The 21,341-nt window shown below is 40.7% G+C and overlaps 1 protein-coding gene across 4 annotated transcripts in view; it reads left to right on the forward strand.

Moving 5' to 3' along the window:
• The window catches only part of LOC139278526 (transcriptional regulator QRICH1-like), a 229,132-nt gene extending 218,127 nt beyond the window's left edge, over positions 1 to 11,005 (forward strand). For all 4 annotated transcript variants that reach the window (XM_070897384.1, XM_070897383.1, XM_070897382.1 and 1 more), the window contains 6 exons: positions 247 to 401; positions 575 to 689; positions 4,087 to 4,195; positions 4,531 to 4,682; positions 8,189 to 8,279; positions 9,453 to 11,005. In XM_070897384.1, the coding sequence (XP_070753485.1) occupies positions 247 to 401; positions 575 to 689; positions 4,087 to 4,195; positions 4,531 to 4,682; positions 8,189 to 8,279; positions 9,453 to 9,645 (815 nt within the window). In that variant the 3' untranslated portion in view covers positions 9,646 to 11,005. The remainder of the gene's footprint in view (positions 1 to 246; positions 402 to 574; positions 690 to 4,086; positions 4,196 to 4,530; positions 4,683 to 8,188; positions 8,280 to 9,452) is intronic.
• The last annotated feature ends 10,336 nt before the right edge of the window (positions 11,006 to 21,341 follow it).

Consider the following 21,341-nt stretch of genomic DNA (forward strand, 5'->3'; position numbering starts at 1 on the left):
TTTGTTTCAAATGCCGATATTTATAAAATCTAGAGAATCTGTTGAAACTTGAGATTTTTGACAACTTGTACTTTGTATAGTTACCTTGTCCAGTGACTTATATTCCCTTTTCTCACTCAATCTGTCCTGAAAATGTCATTTTAATAAAATATTATTGGCTCAAAACATATCCAGTGTGGATGAATGAATGAAATGCTGATATTTTTTGGTTACTATAATAGGCTTTCTTTTCTTTTTAAATGTTAGGACGGCAGCCAATGAAATTTAGAGAAGATGCCCTTTGTGCAACATTAGTAGAACTCAATTATGGGCTTTGTTTGATGACCAAAGAAGCAAGAGATTCAGATGGTTCCCCCTATGAAGCAGACTTGCTGTATTATTTCTTTCTTTGTATTCAGAAGGTAGTCTTTACATTCTTTCCTTTTTTGGGTGTGGAGGAACATTCCTTATGCTCATACTTCATGTTTCTTTTTAAATGTTTCCTGCAATCGAGTGAATGGAATGCTGTTGCTGTATGAGCAAGAAATGTTCCTTTTTCTGTAATGTCTCTGACCAACATTTATTTATTTTACAGCATATGTTTGAAAATGGAAGAATAGATAATATTTTTGCAGATCTCTATTATTCTAAATTTACTGAAAGATTACATGAAGCGCTAAAAGAATGGCATCCTAAAATAAGCCCACTTGGTAAGTTGTCATTTATTTCTCTCCATAATTACAGTGTATACATTGAGGTTTATGGAGATGTAAACAGATCATCAGAGTTTGTTACTGTTAAGTAATGATGCCAGCCTTTTATAATTTCAAGGTTGTCAGCTTTAAACTTAGTGTCTGATATGGATGCTGTTTGGCATTCTAGAATAAGAAATCACCAAATGACGCCGTGGTGTCTCCTCCTGCTCCTCTGGCACCATCTCTTTTGAGCATCTCACTTGTTCCACCCCTCTCATCTCCTTTAAAATCCTTGTTCGTTACTGTCCAGCCAAGTCCCACCAAAATAACCTCCCTTGGCCTCTGTACTAAACGACTCGTCAACCTTGGTAATTTCAACCTCCATCTGAACTCATCTTTCCCTCCTGTCCTCGCTTAACCTCTCTCTCCATATAAATTCTACTACCCATATTTGAAGCCACCCCTCGATCTTGCCATCTCATGTGGTCTCTCTATTCCCATCGTCTCAATCATAGGCAAGGCCATCTCTGCTAATTTCCTTGAATCCCTCACCACTCAAATCCCCCTTCCAACTCCACTTCCTTCTGTGTAAGGTCCTGGAAAAATCCCCCCCCAAGTTACTTGCAATGGCACTTTTAAATTCCAAGCTGTCTAGCTTTTGTTTGCCAAGATACTTACATAGTTATTGATCTGCTCAATCGCTCAATCACTCCCTCACCTTTGCCTTTGATGCTCTTGTCCCCAGTAGAACCCCTACTCTCCAACTCTGGTTATTCCCGAGGACAGCCGCCATCTTTGCTCCCTTAAGTCCAAGAAACACTAACTTGAACCGTATATGACACATATATGGTTTAGCCATTCATTAGCAGATTTGGCTAGACCACAGCAAGCGCTATCCGGCCCTGCTCTCTTCTGCTAAAACTGCTCACTACTCCAGGATCATCCTGAAATGCAAAGATAATCCCTGGTTTCTTTTCACCACTATCAACTGTCTCTTTTTAAACCCCTCCCCTACCCCATTCACCCTTGCTTCCAACGTGCAAGGAGCTCATGGAATTCTTCATCACTTAGATTTAGACCATTCAGCTGCCTCTGCTGTATCCCACCCTTTTCCTTGCTCACCAATGCAAGCATACCCCAAGGTTCCCCTCTGGCCTAGCCTTGAACCTACATCTTTCTTGAGTTTCTCCCCGCGCTTTCAGATGTTCAGTGGTCACGAAAGGCGCTATATAAATCCAAGTCTTTCCTTCCTTCCTTACTCTCTCCTTCCCTCTCCCACCCCTTTCCCTTCCCTTTCCTTCTGAACCTCTGAAACCTTTGACACGATTGGCCACACCATCTTCCTTCACCACCTCTCCTCCATTGTGCAGCTGAGTGGGACTGTCCTCGCCTGGTTCCACTCTTAACTATCCAGTTTTGAAAATCTCCCAAAATTGCTTCTCCTGCACTGTTATCTCTGGAGTCCTTGACCCCTTACTATTTCTTACCTACATGCTGTCCCTCGGCGGCATCATCGGAAACTGACATCAGGTTCCACATTCCACGCTGATGACACAAGCTCTACCTCACCACCACCTGTCTTGACCCCTCCACTGCCTCTGTTGTCAGCCTGCTTGTCGAACATCCATTCTTGGATAAGCCACAGTTTCCTCCAGTTAAAGACTGGGCATCGCTCACCCATCAACCCTGTGCTCGACTACCTACTATCGTGCTCGCCAAAGCCTCAAATTTAAAATTGTCATCCTCATTTTTAAATCCCTCTGGCCTCACCGCTCTGCTCCCTAGTTCTATAACTTCCTACAACCCTGTCAACAACTATGCGCTCTCCAACTCTGGCCTACTTCATATCCCTTTGCCTCACCATTGGCGCCCATACAGTTAGTCTAGTCTAGGCCCTAAGTTCTGGAATTCCTCCCTAAAGCACTCTGCTTTGCCTCCTCTCTTTCCTCCTTTAAGACCCTCCTTAAAACCTACCTCTTTGGACAAGCTTTTAGTTACCCTTCCCAATATCTTCGCATTAGTTTGGTGTCAATTTGTTTCTGATTACGCTTCTGTTAATTGCCTTCATTAAAGATGCTATATAAATGCAAGTAGTTGTTATTGAATTGCTGTCTTTAGGAGGCAGACTATGGGGAAAAACTGGAAGAGAGAAAAAGTATTTTCATTATATACTGTGGTTTAGTGGATTACAATACTGCCTTTCCTCATCTTGCAATCTAGGTTCTGATTTATTCCAAATGAACCGGATGAAAGTATTTTACTGGCTGTATGTTAAAACTTGAATTAATTTGGGCAGTTCCTGATAGATGCATGTCTTTGGCAGAAACAGTTTATAATTTGCTACAAATTGTCTATCTCTGATAGTGCATCAAAAATAGAAAAATTACACTAATTAGAAAGTGCTTTTTCTGAGATCATGGATAATGTATATTGCCGGGGCAGTGCTATCTGATAATGCACTGATCCAGTTTTAAGAGATATCGAGCTGCTATACAAATTTGAAGTTTTGCCACAAAGTCAAAGACTTTTCTTATGAGCCTCATTTAGTGAAGTGGCTGCACTCTGCTGACAAGCCAAGGGAATCTGATGGGACTCGCTAGCCTCCTAGCATTGATGTGTTTTTGGACTGTATTCAGATTGATGGCAATTTGTGGGTTTTTTTGCTGGGCAAAATAGTTTGGAAAAAATTTCATCAGTGATAAGCAGATGTGAACAGTGGGGATTTCCTTAGTTGATGCAATTTGAGCAGTCCTGATTTGCAGCTTCACTGAGCAAATGGATTAAGATGGCTCCATGGAGGAACACTTAATTTATGGTGGGCTCTATCTTTTATCATCTGCATTGAAAGGTATTGAGTCATTTATAATTTTAAAAAACCCTTCATTATTCCACTGTATTTTTCAACAAGTGGATTTCATAGCTGCTCCAAGGATTCTACTCAATGTTTATTGGAAGCCAACATAATCTAATGTCAGTCTTTCTAGGAATTATTTGTGAACTTGATGTGTTAAACATGTCAATATTGTAGTATATGTTCATAAGACGCAAATGAAATTTGGCCTTGATATACTGGTTGTTTTCTACTCCTTTAACCATGACTTCTTTAAAGAAGGCTTAATTTGATTTAATTCTTAATGTATATATTTCCTTAGTACATCAATCTTTACATACTATCATGTCTCTAAATCTTATGGATTTAAAATCTTAGGTTTTTACTTCAAATTTGTTTCAGCTAATTGAAATAGAGTGGCAGTGTAAGGTTTACTCCTGTGCATACAGATTTTGTACCTTCAATTCCACAAAACTTTTAAGCTCACATTTTCCATTGTTTTCTTTAGCAATAAATGACTCAAACAAGCTTCATATTTTTTGAATTGTGCAAAATGGTTAAAAAAGATTATTTTTTTGACAGGTTATGTCATTCCTAGTCGTATTACTGAGGAGATGCTATGGGATTGTAAGCAACTAGGAGCACACTCTCCAGCTACTCTTTTGTATACACTGATGTATTTCAACACCAAGTATGATTTGCTATTGCATTATTATTTATCTGACAATACTAATTTAAGGATTAATGAGGAATAATTCTAACTTCTTAAACTTGTATATTTGAAGGACTAGATGTACTGTACAAATTGCATTACTGTTTTTACAAAAAGTGGCTTGCTCTTTACACATCATTTGTGTATTGCATTTTATTTTAATACATAAGAAAATAAGCAATATAGCTCAATTTAATATTTGTTCTTTACTATGGAATAATTGTAGAAACTGGGAGGTAAATTTGAAAAGAACAAGAATTTTAGTTCAGTGAGACATACATTTATAAATGACTGACGGTGAAATCTTTTGGCAGGTATTTTATGCTGAAAACAGTTGAACAACACTCCAAATTAGCTTTCTCCAAAGTATTAAAACAGATGAAGAAGAATCCAGGCAATTCAAAGGATAAGTGCTCGAGTATACGATATCTACGATTATATGGACAACTTCAAGCTGGACAGAAAGGTAGTGTAGATTTTAAAGAATGTATTTTGAATGTTTTGTATTTAAAACAAAAGATTTTGACAATGAGGCCTATTTATAGCAACAGAAAAGTAACATTGGCTTTGATGGCCAATATGCAAATACATTGAGAATATTGATGTACTTTCATGACTGTGATTAAAGTTCCAAGTTGGTTTCCAAGTTAGTTACCAATGAGCAACTGTTTATACTTTCAGTGGCCATTATTTACCATTATTCGTCAGATAAACTTGAAGTGTTTGTTTTGAAGCATTATACATAAGTATTCAACACTCTTCTCTTTCACCATCATAAGCTAGTCCTAGGCCTCTGCTTACCACTAATAGGTATGTAAGTGTTGCTAAGTTAATCTTCTGCATTCAGTCAGTTATAGCGGATGTTAAATATAAATTAATTAAAAAATAAATTAAATCTTTCCCCTACCTCAAATCTCCCACTAGTATCTCTTGACCATTTTCGAGTACTTGCTATGCAACTGACTGAGTTAATTGCATTAAGCATCTTTGTGGTCTGTCGTAAATGAGATTGTCCATGTTTAGGTGCAATATTTGGCAACCTTAAGTCAGTGGTTCTCAAACTAGGGTCCGGAAAGACTTTTCAGGGGGTCAGTGGAAAAAAAAAACCCATTCGGTGATGGAGAGCGAGCTGAACGGGGTAGTGAATCTCAAACACGGGACCAAGCTCATGGTCTACAGAGCAGTAGTGATACCCGCCCTCCTATGCTTCAGAGACATTGACTATGTACAGTAGGCACCTCAAAGCACTGGAGACGTACCACCAACGCTGCCTCCGCAAAATCCTGCAAATTCATTGGCAGGATAGGCGCACCAATGTCAGTGTTCTTGCTCAGGCCAACATCCCCAGCATTGAAGCATTGACCACGCTCGATTGGCTCCGATGGATGGGCCACATTGTCCAGGTGCCCGATACTAGACTCACGAAACAAGCACTTTACTCCGAGCAAGCGAGTCTCAGGAGGGCAGAGAAAATGCTTCAAGGACACCCTCAAAGCCTCCTTGATTAAACATGTAATATCCCCACCGACTCTTGGGAATCCCTGGCCCAAGACCGCTCAAAGTGGAGGAGAAGCAACCAAGAAGGCGCCGAACACTTCGGGTCTCTTCGTCGGGAGCACGCGGAAGCCAAGTACAAACAGTGGAAGGCATGTACGGCAAATCAAGCACCCCCGCCCACCCATCCCTCCAACCACCTTCTGCCCCACCTGTGTCAGATTGTAGATCCCGCATTGGTCTCATCAGTCACCTTAGAACTCACATTAGTATGGAAGCAAGGCATTCTTGACTCTGTGACTGCCTAAGAAGAATAGTTACCAAGGTGGTGGCTTCAGCAGCTCTGCGCTGCAGGAAGAAGAGAAGGTAAAGAGTGCGGGCCAGCAGATGCTTGATTGACAGCCTGTAAGCTGCAAGATCTTTTTATTGACAGCTGTTCATGTGTCTGGCAGTTAGTTGACAGTAGAGGGAAGCAATCACAAAGCAAAGTGACGGGGAGCAGCCAAGGATAGGAAGGAAGGCGGTGGCTGCCATTTTGTGAATTGGGGGCGGTTGGATATGGGCCGCGGCTGTGTTTCTCCCTTCGCTGAGCCAATCTGTATTGTGACGGCACTGATCACCCGTCCACATGGCGAGGATGGTGAAGCTCTTATAGAGAAACACAGAGCCGCGGCCCATATCCAACCGCCCCCGATTCACAAAATGGCAGCCACCGCCTTCCTTCCTATCCTTGGCTGCTCCCCGTCACTTTGCTTTGTGATTGCTTCCCTCTACTGTCAACTAACTGCCAGACACATGAACAGCTGTCAATAAAAAGATCTTGTAGCTTATAGCCTGTCAATCAAGCATCTGCTGGCCCGCACTCTTTACCTTCTCTTCTTCCTGCAGCGCAGAGCTGCTGAAGCCGCCACCATGGTAACTATTATTCTTAGGTGTGACAGGTCGAGATCTAGCTGTTGTTCGAGCAGTTTGGCAGTCAACGAGTGCGATCTGGTGAGGCTGAGACGTGGGTGGGTGGAGGAGAGATGGTGTACAGAGAAAGAAATGGGACAGTTAGGGGGAGATGATGGAAAAGTGACCGGGGGAGAGAGAGAGATGGAGGTACAGAGAAATAGGTGGTGGAAGATTGATGCAGAGAGAGAAGGGGGTACAGAGAAAAATGGGAGACCGATGTAGGTTCAGACAGGAGAAAAGAGATGGAGACCAGTGGAGGGGGAAGAGAGAAATGGAGACACGAAAGGAAGAGATTGCTGTGGTTTTGGAGAGGAGTGTGGGAAGGAAGAGAGACCAGGCACATAGTGAGGAGTAGACACTGAGGACAAGAGATAGTGAGAGACGGAAATTACAGATGAGAGAAAGAAACTGAGAGGTAGTGGGGAAAAAGACGGAGAGATCTGAGGGAGAGAGAACGGAAGGAGGGCGTAGAAGAAAAAACAGAGGGTTTGGAGGGCGAGGCCAGAGGGAAGGCGGAGAGACAAAGAAATGAGGAGACTGCTAGATAGATGGGGGGGGGGGGAAAGAGGAGGGCGGTGAAGAGGGTTTTCCAAGTTTTTAGGCTGTAGCAGATGGTTTTCTAGAGTCTGGTGTCATTCCTGTAGGTAAGCCCACATGCCCAGTTAACTGAAGTGACTTTCTATATCAATATCCAGTAATTAGCATTGCCCAAGGTTAATCAGACACTTGTTGTAATTTTCTAATTGAATAATGGAAGAGTAATCCAGTGATTCTCAAACTGGGGTTTGCACAGACAGGCCGATAAACAGCAGAGGTTGTGGGGAAAAAACCTTGAAACACTCAGCAGTTGTGCAGTGAGTCTGTAGGGGGGGGGGGGTTACACCTGAAACGGTGCCAGTGTTCCCAACAGGAGCCACCGAGCCTAATCCCACTGCAGGAAGAGCAGGGAGGTGTCGTGTGGTGAAGTATTCAACAGGCATATTGCTGAACCTGTAGGATTGCCTTTCAACTGAAGGGAAGATGAAAGTTTTCACATCACCAATCACATTAATGTTCACTTTATCGGACAGCCCCGGCAAAATTTCATGCAAGTCCCTTTAAAAGGACACTGATGAACTTTACATTCAAAAATGTAAATTTGTAAGGAGTTTATAGTATAATTTAGACGGGGTGTCCGTGATTACTAATCCATTTGAAAAGGGGTTCTTCAACCAAAAATGTTTGAGAACTACTGCCTTAGACTCATGCCTGCCTCGCTGGAAACTGGTGTGGCTACAATTTCAGCTGGCACCCTTGCAAGAGCAAGCTTTTTGTCACGGATGGAATGGATTTGGATTCAAGCCCTAGTCATTGAAGGACCACCTTTGAATTGACTTCATTTCATCAAGACTTGCTGTTTTTTTTATTTGCAAGCGTTGCCATTACTTTTTATTTTAAAAGCTTAAGTATAATTTTTATTGAATCTGTTATTAGAAGGCAAATTATGAATTTAATGCTTGATTTTTTTTTAATTCCTTTTTTTAGTCACAGAAGATATGTATGTTGAGCAACTTGAAAATTCAGAGAATCCCTTGAGGTGTCCCATAAAACTCTATGACTTCTACCTCTTTAAATGGTGAGGCATACCAGATTCTATTTGTTTCCGGTTTCCGGTAATTGTGATTTTCTTTTAAGTTGCACTGTTCACTACTATTGAAATTTCTTTGCTCATTCCAGCATCATCTTAAAGGGTTTATTTTCATCCATATACCATACGAGTAAGCCCAGACTGACGATGGAAAAAGTCATGCAGATGTGTCTCGAGATGACTAATCATGTGACCGTCCCTTCTGTCATGCTATGAAAGTATTTTCCCATTGTAATAAGACTAGGGAATGTACATGATATAAAATACCCATATGGAACACACCAGCTCTAAATGTATATGACCTTATTTGCTCTATGTTGAGCGTATATCACCACTGAATGCAATGAAATTAGTAACTATTGCATTTTTTACCCTTCCCTTGGGATGATTAGATCTCCTTTGTCAACAAGATGGCTACTCTCCAGTCATTCTTGCATTTCAAATTCTTTTCTACCAGCTTGTTTAAAAGCTAGTGAGAAGTTGGCCATTTAAAATCAGTTAAATTCAGCATAGAATGAGACTTGGCCATTTAGCTCATTAACCGTATTGCAATTTGTTGGATCATGGTTTTACACAACCTGCCATTTTCTGAGCAAAGATTCTGCCCACTTTTCCTCCCCTCCCAACTACAAAACCAAATCAAACAAGATTGTTCTAAAACCAGGTGTGATCCTGTGTTGTACTCCTAGCATTCTTTATTGTAATTCTTTGCATATGCATCTCTGTAAACATGTAATACATACCTTTTATAAACTTTTACATAAAACATGCACATGAATGTCAAGCCTCTTAAACAGTGAATGGTGTTATGAGAAAATGTAACCTGTATAATTAGTAGATGATCATCCAGATGAATTTAGACAAGTTAGTTGGTTTTGAACCTGCATATATGATTTAGTTGCTACAGGTGTATATATTTTTTTGTTTTATGTTGGGGCAACATTCAGTGAAGAACTGACAGGAGAATGCAAAATTAATGCTTTATCTACATGCTCTAATCGAATTAAAGCTTAACATTTCATTCTATAATGAGGTAATAAGTTGAAATTCCATCTGTCTTATATTTGCTATTGGCTGTTGCATGGAAATCATGGGAATTTTTTGATTTCACTTTCCTCTATAATCATCTGAACATATCATAATGGCATTCTTCTTTTGTAGTCCACAGAGTGCTAAAGGGCGTAATGATGCCTTCTACTTGAATGCTGAACCAGTGGTTGCGCCAAATAGCCCAATCTGGTATTCGACACAGCCAGTCAGTAATGAGGCAATGGAACAAATGTTGACCAGAATCCTTATGATAAGGGAGGTCCAAGAAGCTTGTGTAACTACGCACATCTTTCCCTTCCAGTGAAAAATTCCCCAAGCGGGGCGGGGGGGAGGAGAACTGCCTGCCCGTAGCAAGTCATAGGAAGATTATTTTGTGATAGAGAAGCATCTTTGTCTCTTCCTGCTCTCTCAGAAGATGTTCATGCACGGTGTGCTTGAGGACTTGTATTATGAATATGGATGTCAGAATTTGTAAACCCCAGTGAATTTGTGGGTGATTTGTGTTCCAGTTCTAAAAGCCTGACCAGTTCTATTGTTTCCTTAAACTATACAGAAAAATGTAACTTGTCTAACTGAACAAACTGTAAATAAGAGGAAAGTTTAAAAACTATTTCTTCCAGTTGGTGGTAGTAAAGTTTGCTACTTCATCTATAAATTCTTTAACGGAGCTTTGAAATTAAATATAAATTATGTGCATTCCAATTTGTGGCAACACAGATAATTGTGATCATTGTATAACTTAACTACTTGTTTGAATCTAGACTCCAGTTCTGTCTCTACCTGTATTACAGATGCTTCCATGAACAGTCTTTTTAGCAGACTGACATGTTCTTTAACAGTGTCTTTTTTTTTGTATGTAATGTACCTGGTGTACTTCTGTGCCTAATGTGGATATTCCACTGCAGATTTTGAGAAGAAACTTTATAAAATATAAAAATTGCATTTGCATGAACAGAAATTAAACTAGGTTTAAAAAAAAAAATGTTGGCTTTAGGTTTTAAACCGGATCAACTTTACCTCACAGACCTGTGATATTGTGCCTTGGTATCAGACAGGCACGGGATAATTTCTTATGAACTATAGTGTACTAGAAAGCTTTTGAATAGTTAGGTTTGGTGGTTTTTACTTTTATGGGGGACAATTATATATATTTTTTTCACTTTAATTCGTTTTGAATCACTGATTAAAATAAAATCAATACTGTTATACTCATGTAGTGCATACCAGGGATATCATGTTACCTTTGTAATTTTTTTATACAAATCATTCACTAATTTCGTTGGTCTAGGTAGAAACAATAAATTTTGCCTATGAAAGTAAAATGCACTATTGGTTTGTTTTGAATATGAAGTTTCCTTTTGAAATCTCGAAGAAAAGGAGAGCCTCCAAAATTAGTCTAAATATATGCCAGTTTAAAAAGGGACAGATAGCTGACTGAAATCAGATTGGCTACAGTTCATTCAAACATATCAAGAATGCATAAAGTGGAAGGAGTTAGACGTGTTTGTATTGATTAATCTCCCAAAATCATGCAGATTATGAAGTTTTTTTTAATTTTGTCTTGTGCCAAACAGCATTCTCAACTCTGGATGGGTAAGCCCATCTGATTGCAGAAAGCTCTAATTTAACTCCACCAAAAGGACCCTGAAAGTCATTTGGAGGTGAGCTCTCCTTTTCTTTGGGGGGGGGGAGGGGAGGGGGGCAGGCAGGAGGGGAAAACCACATTGTGCGACATGTTCCTAAAAAGGATTTGTTTTGCTTTATCTCTGTAATCCTATGCTGTTTCTTATAGCTGTAAATTTAATAAGTTTCATTTTTGTTTTCTATGTTGTAGGCTCTTATGATCTGTACCATCTCGCTTAAGTTATTACTACTATTGGCCACCTATTTTAAGATGCAGGTGGGATTTCCCTCAGGCCTATAACTTCGAAACACCAGGCCATGACCAATTTCACAGCAGTATCATGCTTTAATCTAGCATCCTTTAATGCCTTAACAATGATAGTTTCTTTAAAGAGGGAATTGGCCCATCATTCCTAAACTATTGAGCGTAATTTTCAAAGTATACAATGGCAAAGAGGAACCGTGCCAATCACAGCCATACTTGGAAAGTTTAGGCTACTATCTTGTTTCATCTGTACATTTATTGATGTCTTGGTTTTTTCATGTGCTTTAAAATCCCTGATTAGAAGCATTTTAGGACCAGTTGTTTGTGTAAAACTCTTTCGTGTAATCATGACTGGAAATACTGCCGAGTCTACCATCCTCCATAATGAAGTTTCTTTAAATGCAATTTCATGAGTGCTGCACATATGACTGTTCATAAGCTGCCTCTTGACCAGTCGGTCAAAGCATAAATAACAGTAATCAGGGAAATGAGAGGTGTTGGTAAGTGTAACTATTTTTGTTTTATAGCATGAGAATTCTTTTTAAAATGTTTTTGACTTGCCTCTTCAGTTTCTGTTGTAACTGAGTTTTTTTTTTAAATCACAAAATGGTTTTAAACCTGTTAATATTTAATGCAGGTTTTTCAGTTGGGAAATTAAGTTCAATCCCTAATGTGGGATAATGGCTACTTGAGAGTAAGTTTTGAGGCTGTAAAGTCACACTGAGCATAAATGGAATTAAGTTTGGTCTGTTACAATTTTATATAGAATGTAATTTTCAATAACCGCTTTAATTTAAAGATGCCTCATTAGGAAGACTACCAATGTGCAAAAAGTATATGGTACTTTGGTATAACATCTTTAAGATTGCACCTAACAATGGCATTGAATGATTGATTGGTTCTTCATTCTTTGACTGGAGATATCCTCCACTGGAATAAACTGATTATTAAAAAGAAGAGAATTACAAAGTCCATTTTTTTGTAGATTATGGAGTATTACTCATCTAATTGTCCTTTGTGTTGTATATAAATGGCACTTTCCTCAACACAATGCACAAGTAGATCCCACACTATATATTGCATCAGATGTAGCCTATATTAGTTGAAGGGTATCAAACAAATGTCCCCCTACCTCTTGCACCATCATATTAACTTGGGATTTATCAATTCATGTCTAGGATTTTATAATTTCTAAGATAGCTAATCCAATCTGTATGCAGCAAGATCTCCATGTAACACAGTGGAGTTGGACACAAAGATCCATGGAGTAATACTATTTAGCAATATATATTTTAACTGAATTAATACCATCACACGATCAAAAACTATATGTGGACCACGCTCAGTTGTAACTGTGGTTTGTTTAGTAACAAATAGTTACACTTGATGTCCAAGGTTACATTGTATTTAATTTGCTGGTAGTTTTCCAATGTTACAGTAGTCCTTTGTTGCAGGAACACAATATTCTTTAACCTCTCTCCCTGTAGTAGGTTGGCTGCTGTAGTGTTGAATGCTCTACTTCACCTCTGGTGATACCTGCAGTGAATTGTTGCTTTTTCTTAGCATCAGCTACCCTAGCATGTATTAATTTTTGGTTATATTGTACATTTTGCTGTGTCACCTTTTATAGTCTTCTGACCTAATTTCATCCAAAGCCACCTGACTGGATGGATAAAGTATTTATTGCAGAGGAAAACCTCTTTTAGTGACGGGACCAATTCAGCCACCTGGCTACCTTAATGTGTGTGTCAAATTATATTGGCTTAATGAAAACTAGACTTCCTATTACCAAGCCGCATTTCTTCCCGCACCTGAATACGTAATCTAGGCTGACATTTAAGTGCAATATCGAGATGTTTGCCTAAGTGGACATAAGAGCAAGTCCTGACCAATATAATTTAAAACTTATATAATTAAAAAGTAGTCATATTTCATTTGCCTTTTGAGGGATCTTGCTGTGCACAATGTGGTTATTATATTTGCTTACATTTCAAAAGTAATTCAGTGACTGGAAAGTGCTTTGGGATGCCCTAAAGATCTGAAGATTCTTATTTTTCTTCCCAGAATGAAAACAATTCCTTTAACATCAGTTCTGCCAAGGTCTCAAAGGCTGTAAGGGGATTGGGGATGGCAAGGGATATAAGGAAGTTGTCGAGGATGGTATGTTGCCTCCTTGGGGCAAGGGTCAAGAATGTCTCTGAGCAGCTACCGGGCAATCTGGAGGGGGAGGGTGAACAGCCAGTTGTCGTAGTGCATACTGGTAAAAAAATGGGATGAGGTCCTACAGGCTAAATTTAAAAAGTAGGACCTCGAATGTAGTCATCTCAGGATTGCTACCAGTGCCACGTGCTAGTCAGAGTAGAAATAGCAGGATAGTTAAGATGAATATGTGGCTTGAGGAATGGTGCAAGAGGGAGGGATTCAAATTCCTGGGACATTTGAAGCGGTTCTGGGGGAGGTGGGACCAGTGTAAACCGGACAGTCTGCACTTGGGCAGGACTGGAACCGATGTCCTAGGGGGAGTGTTTGCTCGTGCTGTTGGGGTGGGTTTAAACTAATATGGCAGGGGGATGCGAATCTATGCAGGGAGACAGAGGGAAGTAAAATGGGGGCAGAAGCAAAAGGAGATAAGTAAAAGTGGAAGGCAGAGTCAAAAGGGCCACACAACAGAATTCTAAAAGGACAAAGAGTGTTAAAAAAACAAGCCTGAAAGCTCTCGCAATGTGAGGAGTATTCGTAATAAGATGGATGTGTTAACTGATATGATGTAATTGGGATTACGGAGACATGGCTCCAGGGTGACCAAGGCTGGGAACTCAATATTCAGGAAGGATAGACAGGAAAAGGAGGTGGGGTAGCGTTGCTGGTTGAAGAGATTAACGCAATAGTAAGGACATTAGCTTGGATGATGTGGAATCCTGTATGGGTAGAGCTGAAGAACACCAAAGGGCAAAAAACGCTAGTGGGAGTTGTGTACAGACCACCAAACGGTAGTAGTGAGGTTGGGGATGGCATCAAACAGGTAATTAGGGATGCGTGCAATAAAGGTACAGCAGTTATCATGGGTCACTTTAATCTACATAGATTGGGCTAACCAAACTGGTAACAATACAGTGGAGGAGAACTTCCTGGAGTGTATAAGGGATGGTTTTCTAGACCAATATGTTGAGGAACCAACTAGAGACCTGGCCATCCTAGACTGGGTGTTGTGTAATGAGAGAGGATTAATTAGCAATCTTGTTGTGCGAGGTCCCTTGGGGAAGAGTGACCATAATATGGTAGAATTCTTCAATGAGATGGAGAGTGACACAGTTAATTCAGAGACTAAGGTTCTGAACTTAAAGAAAGGTACCTTTGATGGTATGAGATGTGAACTGGCTAAGATAGACTGGCGAATGATACTTAAAGGGACGGTGGATAGGCAATGGCAGACATTTAAAGATCACATGGATGAACTTCAACAATTGTACATCCCTGTCTGGCATAAAAATAAAATGGGGAAGGTGGCTCAACTGTGGCTAACAAGGGAAATTAGGGATAATGTTAAATCCAAGGAAGAGGCATATAATTTGATCAGAAAAAGCAGCAAATCTGAGGATTGGGAGAAATAGAATATGAGTGTAAGATTGCTGGGAACATTAAAAATTGACTGCAAAAGCTTCTATAGATATGTGAAGAGAAAAAGATTATTAGAGACAAATGTAGCTTCCTCAGTCAGAATCAGGTGAATTTATAATTGGGAACAAAGAAATGGCAGACCAATTGAACAAATACTTTGGTTCTCTCTTCACTAAGGAAGACACAAATAACCTTCCAGAAATACTAGGGGACTGAGGGTCTAGTGAGAAGGAGGAACCGAAGGAAATCCTTATTAGTCAGGAAATTGTGATTGGGAAATTGATGGGATTGAAGACCGATAGTCTGCATCCCAGAGTACTTAAGGAAGTGGCTCTAGAAATAGTGGATGCATTGGTGGTCATTTTCCAATATTCAATAGCCTCGGGATCAGTTCCTATGGATCGGAGGGTAGCTAATGTAAACCCACTTTTTTTTTTAAAAAGGGAGAGAAAACGGAATTATAGACCGGTTAGCCTGACATCGGTCATGGGGAAAATGTTGGAATCAATTATTAAAGATGTAATAGCAACACATTTGGAAAGCAGTGACAGAATCGGTCCAAGTCAGCATAGATTTATGAAAGGGAAATCATGCTTGACAAATCTTGAATTTTTTAAGGATGTAACAAGTACAGTGGACAAGGAAGAACCAGTGGATGTGGTGTATTTGGACTTTCAAAAGGCTTTTGATAAGGTCCCCAAACAAGAGATTAGCGTGCAAAATTAAAGCCCATGGTATTTGGGATAACGTATTGACATGGATGGAGAACTGGCTGACAGACAGGAACAAAGAGTAGGAATAAACTGGTCCTTTTCAGAATGGCAGGCAGTGACTAGTGGGGTATCGCAAGGTTCAGTGCTGGGACCCCAGCTATGTACAATATAAATGATTTAGACAAAGGAATTGAATGTAATAAGTTTGCAGATGACACTAAGCTGGGTGGCAGTGTGAGCTGTGAGGAGGATGCTAAGAGGCTGCAGGGTGACTTGAACAGGTTAGGTGAGTGGGCAAATGCATGGCAGATGCAGAATAATGATAAATGTGAGGTTATCCACTTTAGTGGCAAAAACAGGAAGGCAGAATATTATCTGAATGGTGACAGATTAGGAAAAGGGGAGGTGCAACGAGACCTGGGTGTCATGGCACATCAGTCATAAAGTTGGCATGCAGGTAAAGTAGGCAGTGAAGGCGGCAAATGGCATAGCGAGAGGAATTGAGTATAGGAGCAGGGAGGTCTTGCTGTAGTTGTACAGGGCCTTGGTGAGGCCACACCTTGAATATTGTGTACAGGTTTGGTCTCCTAATCTGAGGAATGACATTCTTGCTATTGAGGGCATGCAGCAAAGGTTCACCAGACTGATTCCTGGGATGACATATGAAGAAAGACTGGATCGACTAGGCTTATATTCACTGGAATTTAGAAGAATGAGAGGGGATCTCATAGAAACATATAAAATTGACAGGGTTGGACAGGTTAGATGCAGGAAGAATGTTCCCGATGTTGGGGAAGTCCAGAACCAGGGGTCACAGTCTAAGGATAAGGGGTAAGCTATTTAGGACCGAGATGAGGAAAAACTTCACTCAGAGAATTGTGAACCTGTGGAATACTCTACCACAGAAAGTTGTTGAGGCCAGTTCATTAGATATGGCCTTTATGGCTAAAGGGATCAAGGGGTATGGAGAGAAAGCAGGAATGGGGTACTGAAGTTGCATGATATTGAAAGGTATTGCAGGCTTGAAGGGCCTACTCCTGCAGCTATTTTATATGTTTCTATGATGGCCTGGACCCTGATCAAGACCTTGCAAGTAGAGGCGCCACAGGAGATGACCAGGTTGAAGGGATGGCCATGAATATGGGCAAGAGTGTTTATGTGGAGGGAGAGGTTTAAGGAAGATAAGGATGGAGATTGAAATCACTCAAGATCAGGAGTTGGTCAGCATAAAGGCTGAGGGAGATGATGATTTTAAAGGAGAGATAAGACAAGTGGAACAAGGTGAGGAGCTCAACAATTGAGAACCGGTCTTCAGGCTGGACAATAGTTGTGAAGAGGGAGTGGATTCAAGAGCTTTTCAAAGGTCAGTGTTAATGTGTCTGCCGATGTAAGCTGCCAATTGAATCTAAGCTACAGGGGAGTGGAATGTTGACAATGAACCAGCAGAATTGATCTTGGTCCAGTGGAGGTGCATAGTGACCTTGGGTGGTAGCAGTATGCACCAGTGAATCTTGTATACCAGCAGTATTGGGAGGATTGGTGCAAATGAAACTTAAGGACCAAGATGGACACTGGATTGGAAGAGAATGTTTCAGTGGCCAAGCAGAATCATGGCAGCTGAGGCACAGTGTAATTCAACAAAGTCCTGCTGGCAGGAGTTCAAATGTAAGCAGAGACCTAGCATGGTCTGTCTTAACACAGGTGGTCATTGGGCTGTGTTGGTCCCCTGCCCGTTTCATTTTATTTTTTCAAATATTCATTCACTTCCTTTTTAAAAGCTATTAACGGATTAGAACATTAAGAAGCAGGAGTAGGCCACCGGGCCTCTTGAGCCTGCTCCGCCATTTAATAAGATCATGGACTCCTCTCCCCATAACCCTTTATTCCCTTATCGCTCAGAAATCTGTATCTCCGCCTTAAATATATAAAATCCACCCAGTCTCTGCAGCTCTCTGGTGCAGATAATTCCACAGACCCACAACCCGGAGAAGAAATTCCTGCTCATCTCTGTTTTAAATGGGTGACCCCTTAATCTGAGACTATGTCCCCTACGAGTGGAAATATCCTCTCTGCATCCACCTTGTCGAGCCCTCTCATGATCTTGTATTTCAATAAGATCACCTCTCATTCTTCTGAACAATGAGTATAGGCACAACCTATCTTCACAAATTAACCCTCTCATCTCCAGAATCAACCTAGTGAACTGTTTCGGAACAGCCTCCAATATCCTTCCTTAAATACAGAGACCAAAACTATACACAGTTCTCTAGGTGTGGCCTCACAAATACCCTGTACAATTGTAGCAGGACTTCTCTGCTTTTATATGCTATCCCCCTTGCAATAAAGGCCAAAATTCCATTTGCCTTCCTGATTACTTGATGTACCTGCATACTAACTTTTTGTGTTTCATGCACAAGGACCCCCAGGTCCCTCTGTAATGCAGCATTTTGCAATTTTTCTCCATTTAAATTCTAATTTGCTTTTCTATTTTTTCTGCCAAAGTGGATAATAACCTCCCATTTTCCCACGTTATACTCCATCTGCCAAATTTTTGCCCACTCACTTAGCCTGTCTATATCCCTTTGCAGATTTTGTGTGTCCTCTTCACAATTTGCTTTTCCACCTATCTTTGTATCAGCAAACTTAGCTATATTACACTCTGTCCCTTCATCCAAGTCATTCATATAGATTGTAAATAGTTGAGGACTGTTAGCGTTAGTGTTTTCTTAGAAGAATCACTCAACACTCAGGGTCGGTTCCAATGCTGAAGCAGCTTTTATTACGCTCAGCGGGAAGGAAAAACTCAGGACCGTATCCAGGTTTCTCTTCACAGAACAAAGAGTTACATGTACCTTTATATGTTTCACAACAGTTACAAAACAGTTTACTGCAGCTACACAGCCCATCACGGCTGGACACAAGCCAATCACAATGATTATAGATTACATATAGGTTATTTTAACCCAATAGAATTCCCCTTATGTCTCAGGAACCATGTGTTCGTCTTTTGTCAGCTTGGGCTGATTGATATAGGTTCTCTCACTAGTTCTTTCTTCTTGGAGAAATAATTGGTATATAGCCTTGTTTACAGCAAATGGTTTCCCTCTTATCTTTCTTCCTGAAATAATTGGTTTCATGGCCTTGTTCACAGGAGATGGTTTCCTTCTTATCTCTGTCTTCCCAGGCATTCCTACAGTGGGCCTCACAGGGTTATTGCTCGGTCAGTGAACGTTCAACAGTTCACAGTTTGACTACCTGATTTCCCATAATGCCTGGGCAGCCATTTTATGTGTGTGTCCATTTAAGCTTATGTGAGTTTTAAATATCCAGCAGGTGCCTAATGCCTAAGTCTATATATATTTCTACTCTCTACAACAAGGACCCAGCACCGATTCCTGCGGCATCCCTTTAGTCACTGTTTGCCAACTGGAAAATGACCTATTTATCCCGACTCTTGGTTAACTAACAGAAAACAAATCCTCTATGCATGCTAATATATTATCCCCAACCCTGAGAGTTTTTACCTTGTGCAGTAACCTCTTGTGTGGCACCTTTATTGAATGCCTTCTGGAAATCCAAATACACCACATCCACTTGTTCCCCCCTATCCACCCTGCTCGTTACATCCTCAAAGAATGGCAGCAAATTTGTCAAACATGATTTCCCTTTCATAAAACCATGCTGACTCTGCTTGATTGAATCATGCTTTTCTAAATGTCCACTACTGCTTCCTTAATAATGGCATTTTCCCAACAACAAATGTTAGGCTAACTGGTCTATAGTTTACATCTTTTTGTTTGCTTCCTTTTTTAAATAGGGGTGTTACATTTGCAGTTTTCCAATCTGCTGGGACCACCCCAGCATCCAGGGAATTTTGGTAGATTACAACCAATGCATCCACTTCTCTTAAGACCCTAGGATGTAAGCCATCAGGGTCCAGGGGACTTGTCTGCCTTTAGTCCCATTATTTTACCAAGTACTACTTCATTAGTGATTGTATTAAGTTCATCCCTCCCTGTAGCCCCTTGATTATCCACTATTGGGATGTTTCTAGTGTCTTTTACTGTGAAGACCGATACAAAATATTTGTTCAACGTCTCTGCCATATCTCTGTTCTCCATTATTAATTCCTCAGTCTCATCCTCTAGGGGGATGAACATTTACTTTAGCCACTCTAATCTATTTTCCCAGTCCACCTTTGCAGTCTCCTTTATTTAAGCTTACGACACTGGTTTGAGAACCAACTAGAGGATCCTTTACTAAGAGATCATTTATTAATCCTGTCTCATTACACAATACCAGATGTAAGATAGCCTGCTCCCTGGTTGATTCTGCTACGTACTGTTCAAGGAAACTATCCCGATAAACTATGAACTTTTCTTCAAGGCTATCCTGGCCAATTTACTTTGTCCAATCAATATGAAGGTTAAAATCGCCCTTGATTATTGCCGTTCCTTTTTTACAAACCTCCATTATTTCTTGATTTATACTTCATCCAACAGTGTAGCTACTGTTTGGTGGGTGTAGTCTATAGATTCTCTTCCCTGGCACCCCCCCCGGCGACTTTTCCCCCTTATTCCTTATCTCCACCAAAACTGATTCAGCATCTTGATCTTCTGAGCCAATATCGTTCCTCACTAATGCACTGATCTCATCCTTTATTAACAGAGCTATCCCATCTCTTTTTCCTTTGTCTGTCCTTCCGAATTGTCAAATACCCCTGAATATTTAGTTCCTAATTCTGGTCACCTTGCAACCACGTCTCTTTTAATGGCCATCAGATCATACCCATTTGTATCTATATGTGCCGTCAACTTATCTATTTTGTTACGAATGCTACATGCATTCAGATAGCGTTTACATTTTTTTTTAAAAAACATTTTTTCCTGCTTTGATTCACCTTTATGTTTCTACATTCTGTCCCTTCCTGGCATGCTCTGGTTTTCATTTCACTCAGTGCTACCCTGCTCTATTACCGTCTCCTTATTCTTTGAGTTTTTAACTTTTCACTTACCTGAATCATCCCCTCCCCACTAATTAGTTTAATACCATTGTTTCTAGTAGGGGATTCCATGTCCTAACACTTTGCATTAAAACAAAATTCATCTAACCTCTCGTTTAAATTTATGCCCCCTATTTACTGATTCACAGCAGAAAAAGTTTTCCCTTTAATCAACTTAAAAAGGGGTTGATTATCACTTTGGATGAAGAAAGCGCAGGAGATACAGCAGCTGGCCGACAACCATGATGTGCGAAGATTCTTCATCTCAGTCAAAGCCACCAATGGGCCAAACACCCAAGGCTCCACCCCACTGCTGGCCAAGAACGGGGAAACATTCATCAAGGACACAGAAGCAGTCAGGGCCCGCTGGAAAGAGTACTTCGAAGATCTCCTCAAGCGAGACAGTGTTCTCAACTCCATCCCGCAGCATGCTACTCGCCACCACCTCCGAGACCCCAATACTGCACGAGGTAGAAAAGCCATAAGACAGCTTAAAAACAAGGCTACGGGTGCGGACGGAATCCCTGCTGAGGCATTGAAGTATAGCGGAGAAGCACTGCTGCTGCGAATACACAACCTCATCTCTCTCATCTGGAGGGAGGAGAGCATGCCGGGGGATCTCAGTGATGCAGTAATCATGACCATCTTTAAAAAAAGGGGACAAGTCTGACTGCGGCAACTACAGAGGAATCTCCCTGCTATCAGCCAGTGGGAAAGTCGTCATTAGAGTCCTCCTCAACCGTCTTCGAGGAGCTCCTCCCGGCGTCAGTGCGGATTTC

Source organism: Pristiophorus japonicus, chromosome 13 (assembly GCF_044704955.1).
Source record: "Pristiophorus japonicus isolate sPriJap1 chromosome 13, sPriJap1.hap1, whole genome shotgun sequence".
Classification (NCBI taxonomy): Eukaryota; Metazoa; Chordata; class Chondrichthyes; family Pristiophoridae; genus Pristiophorus; species Pristiophorus japonicus.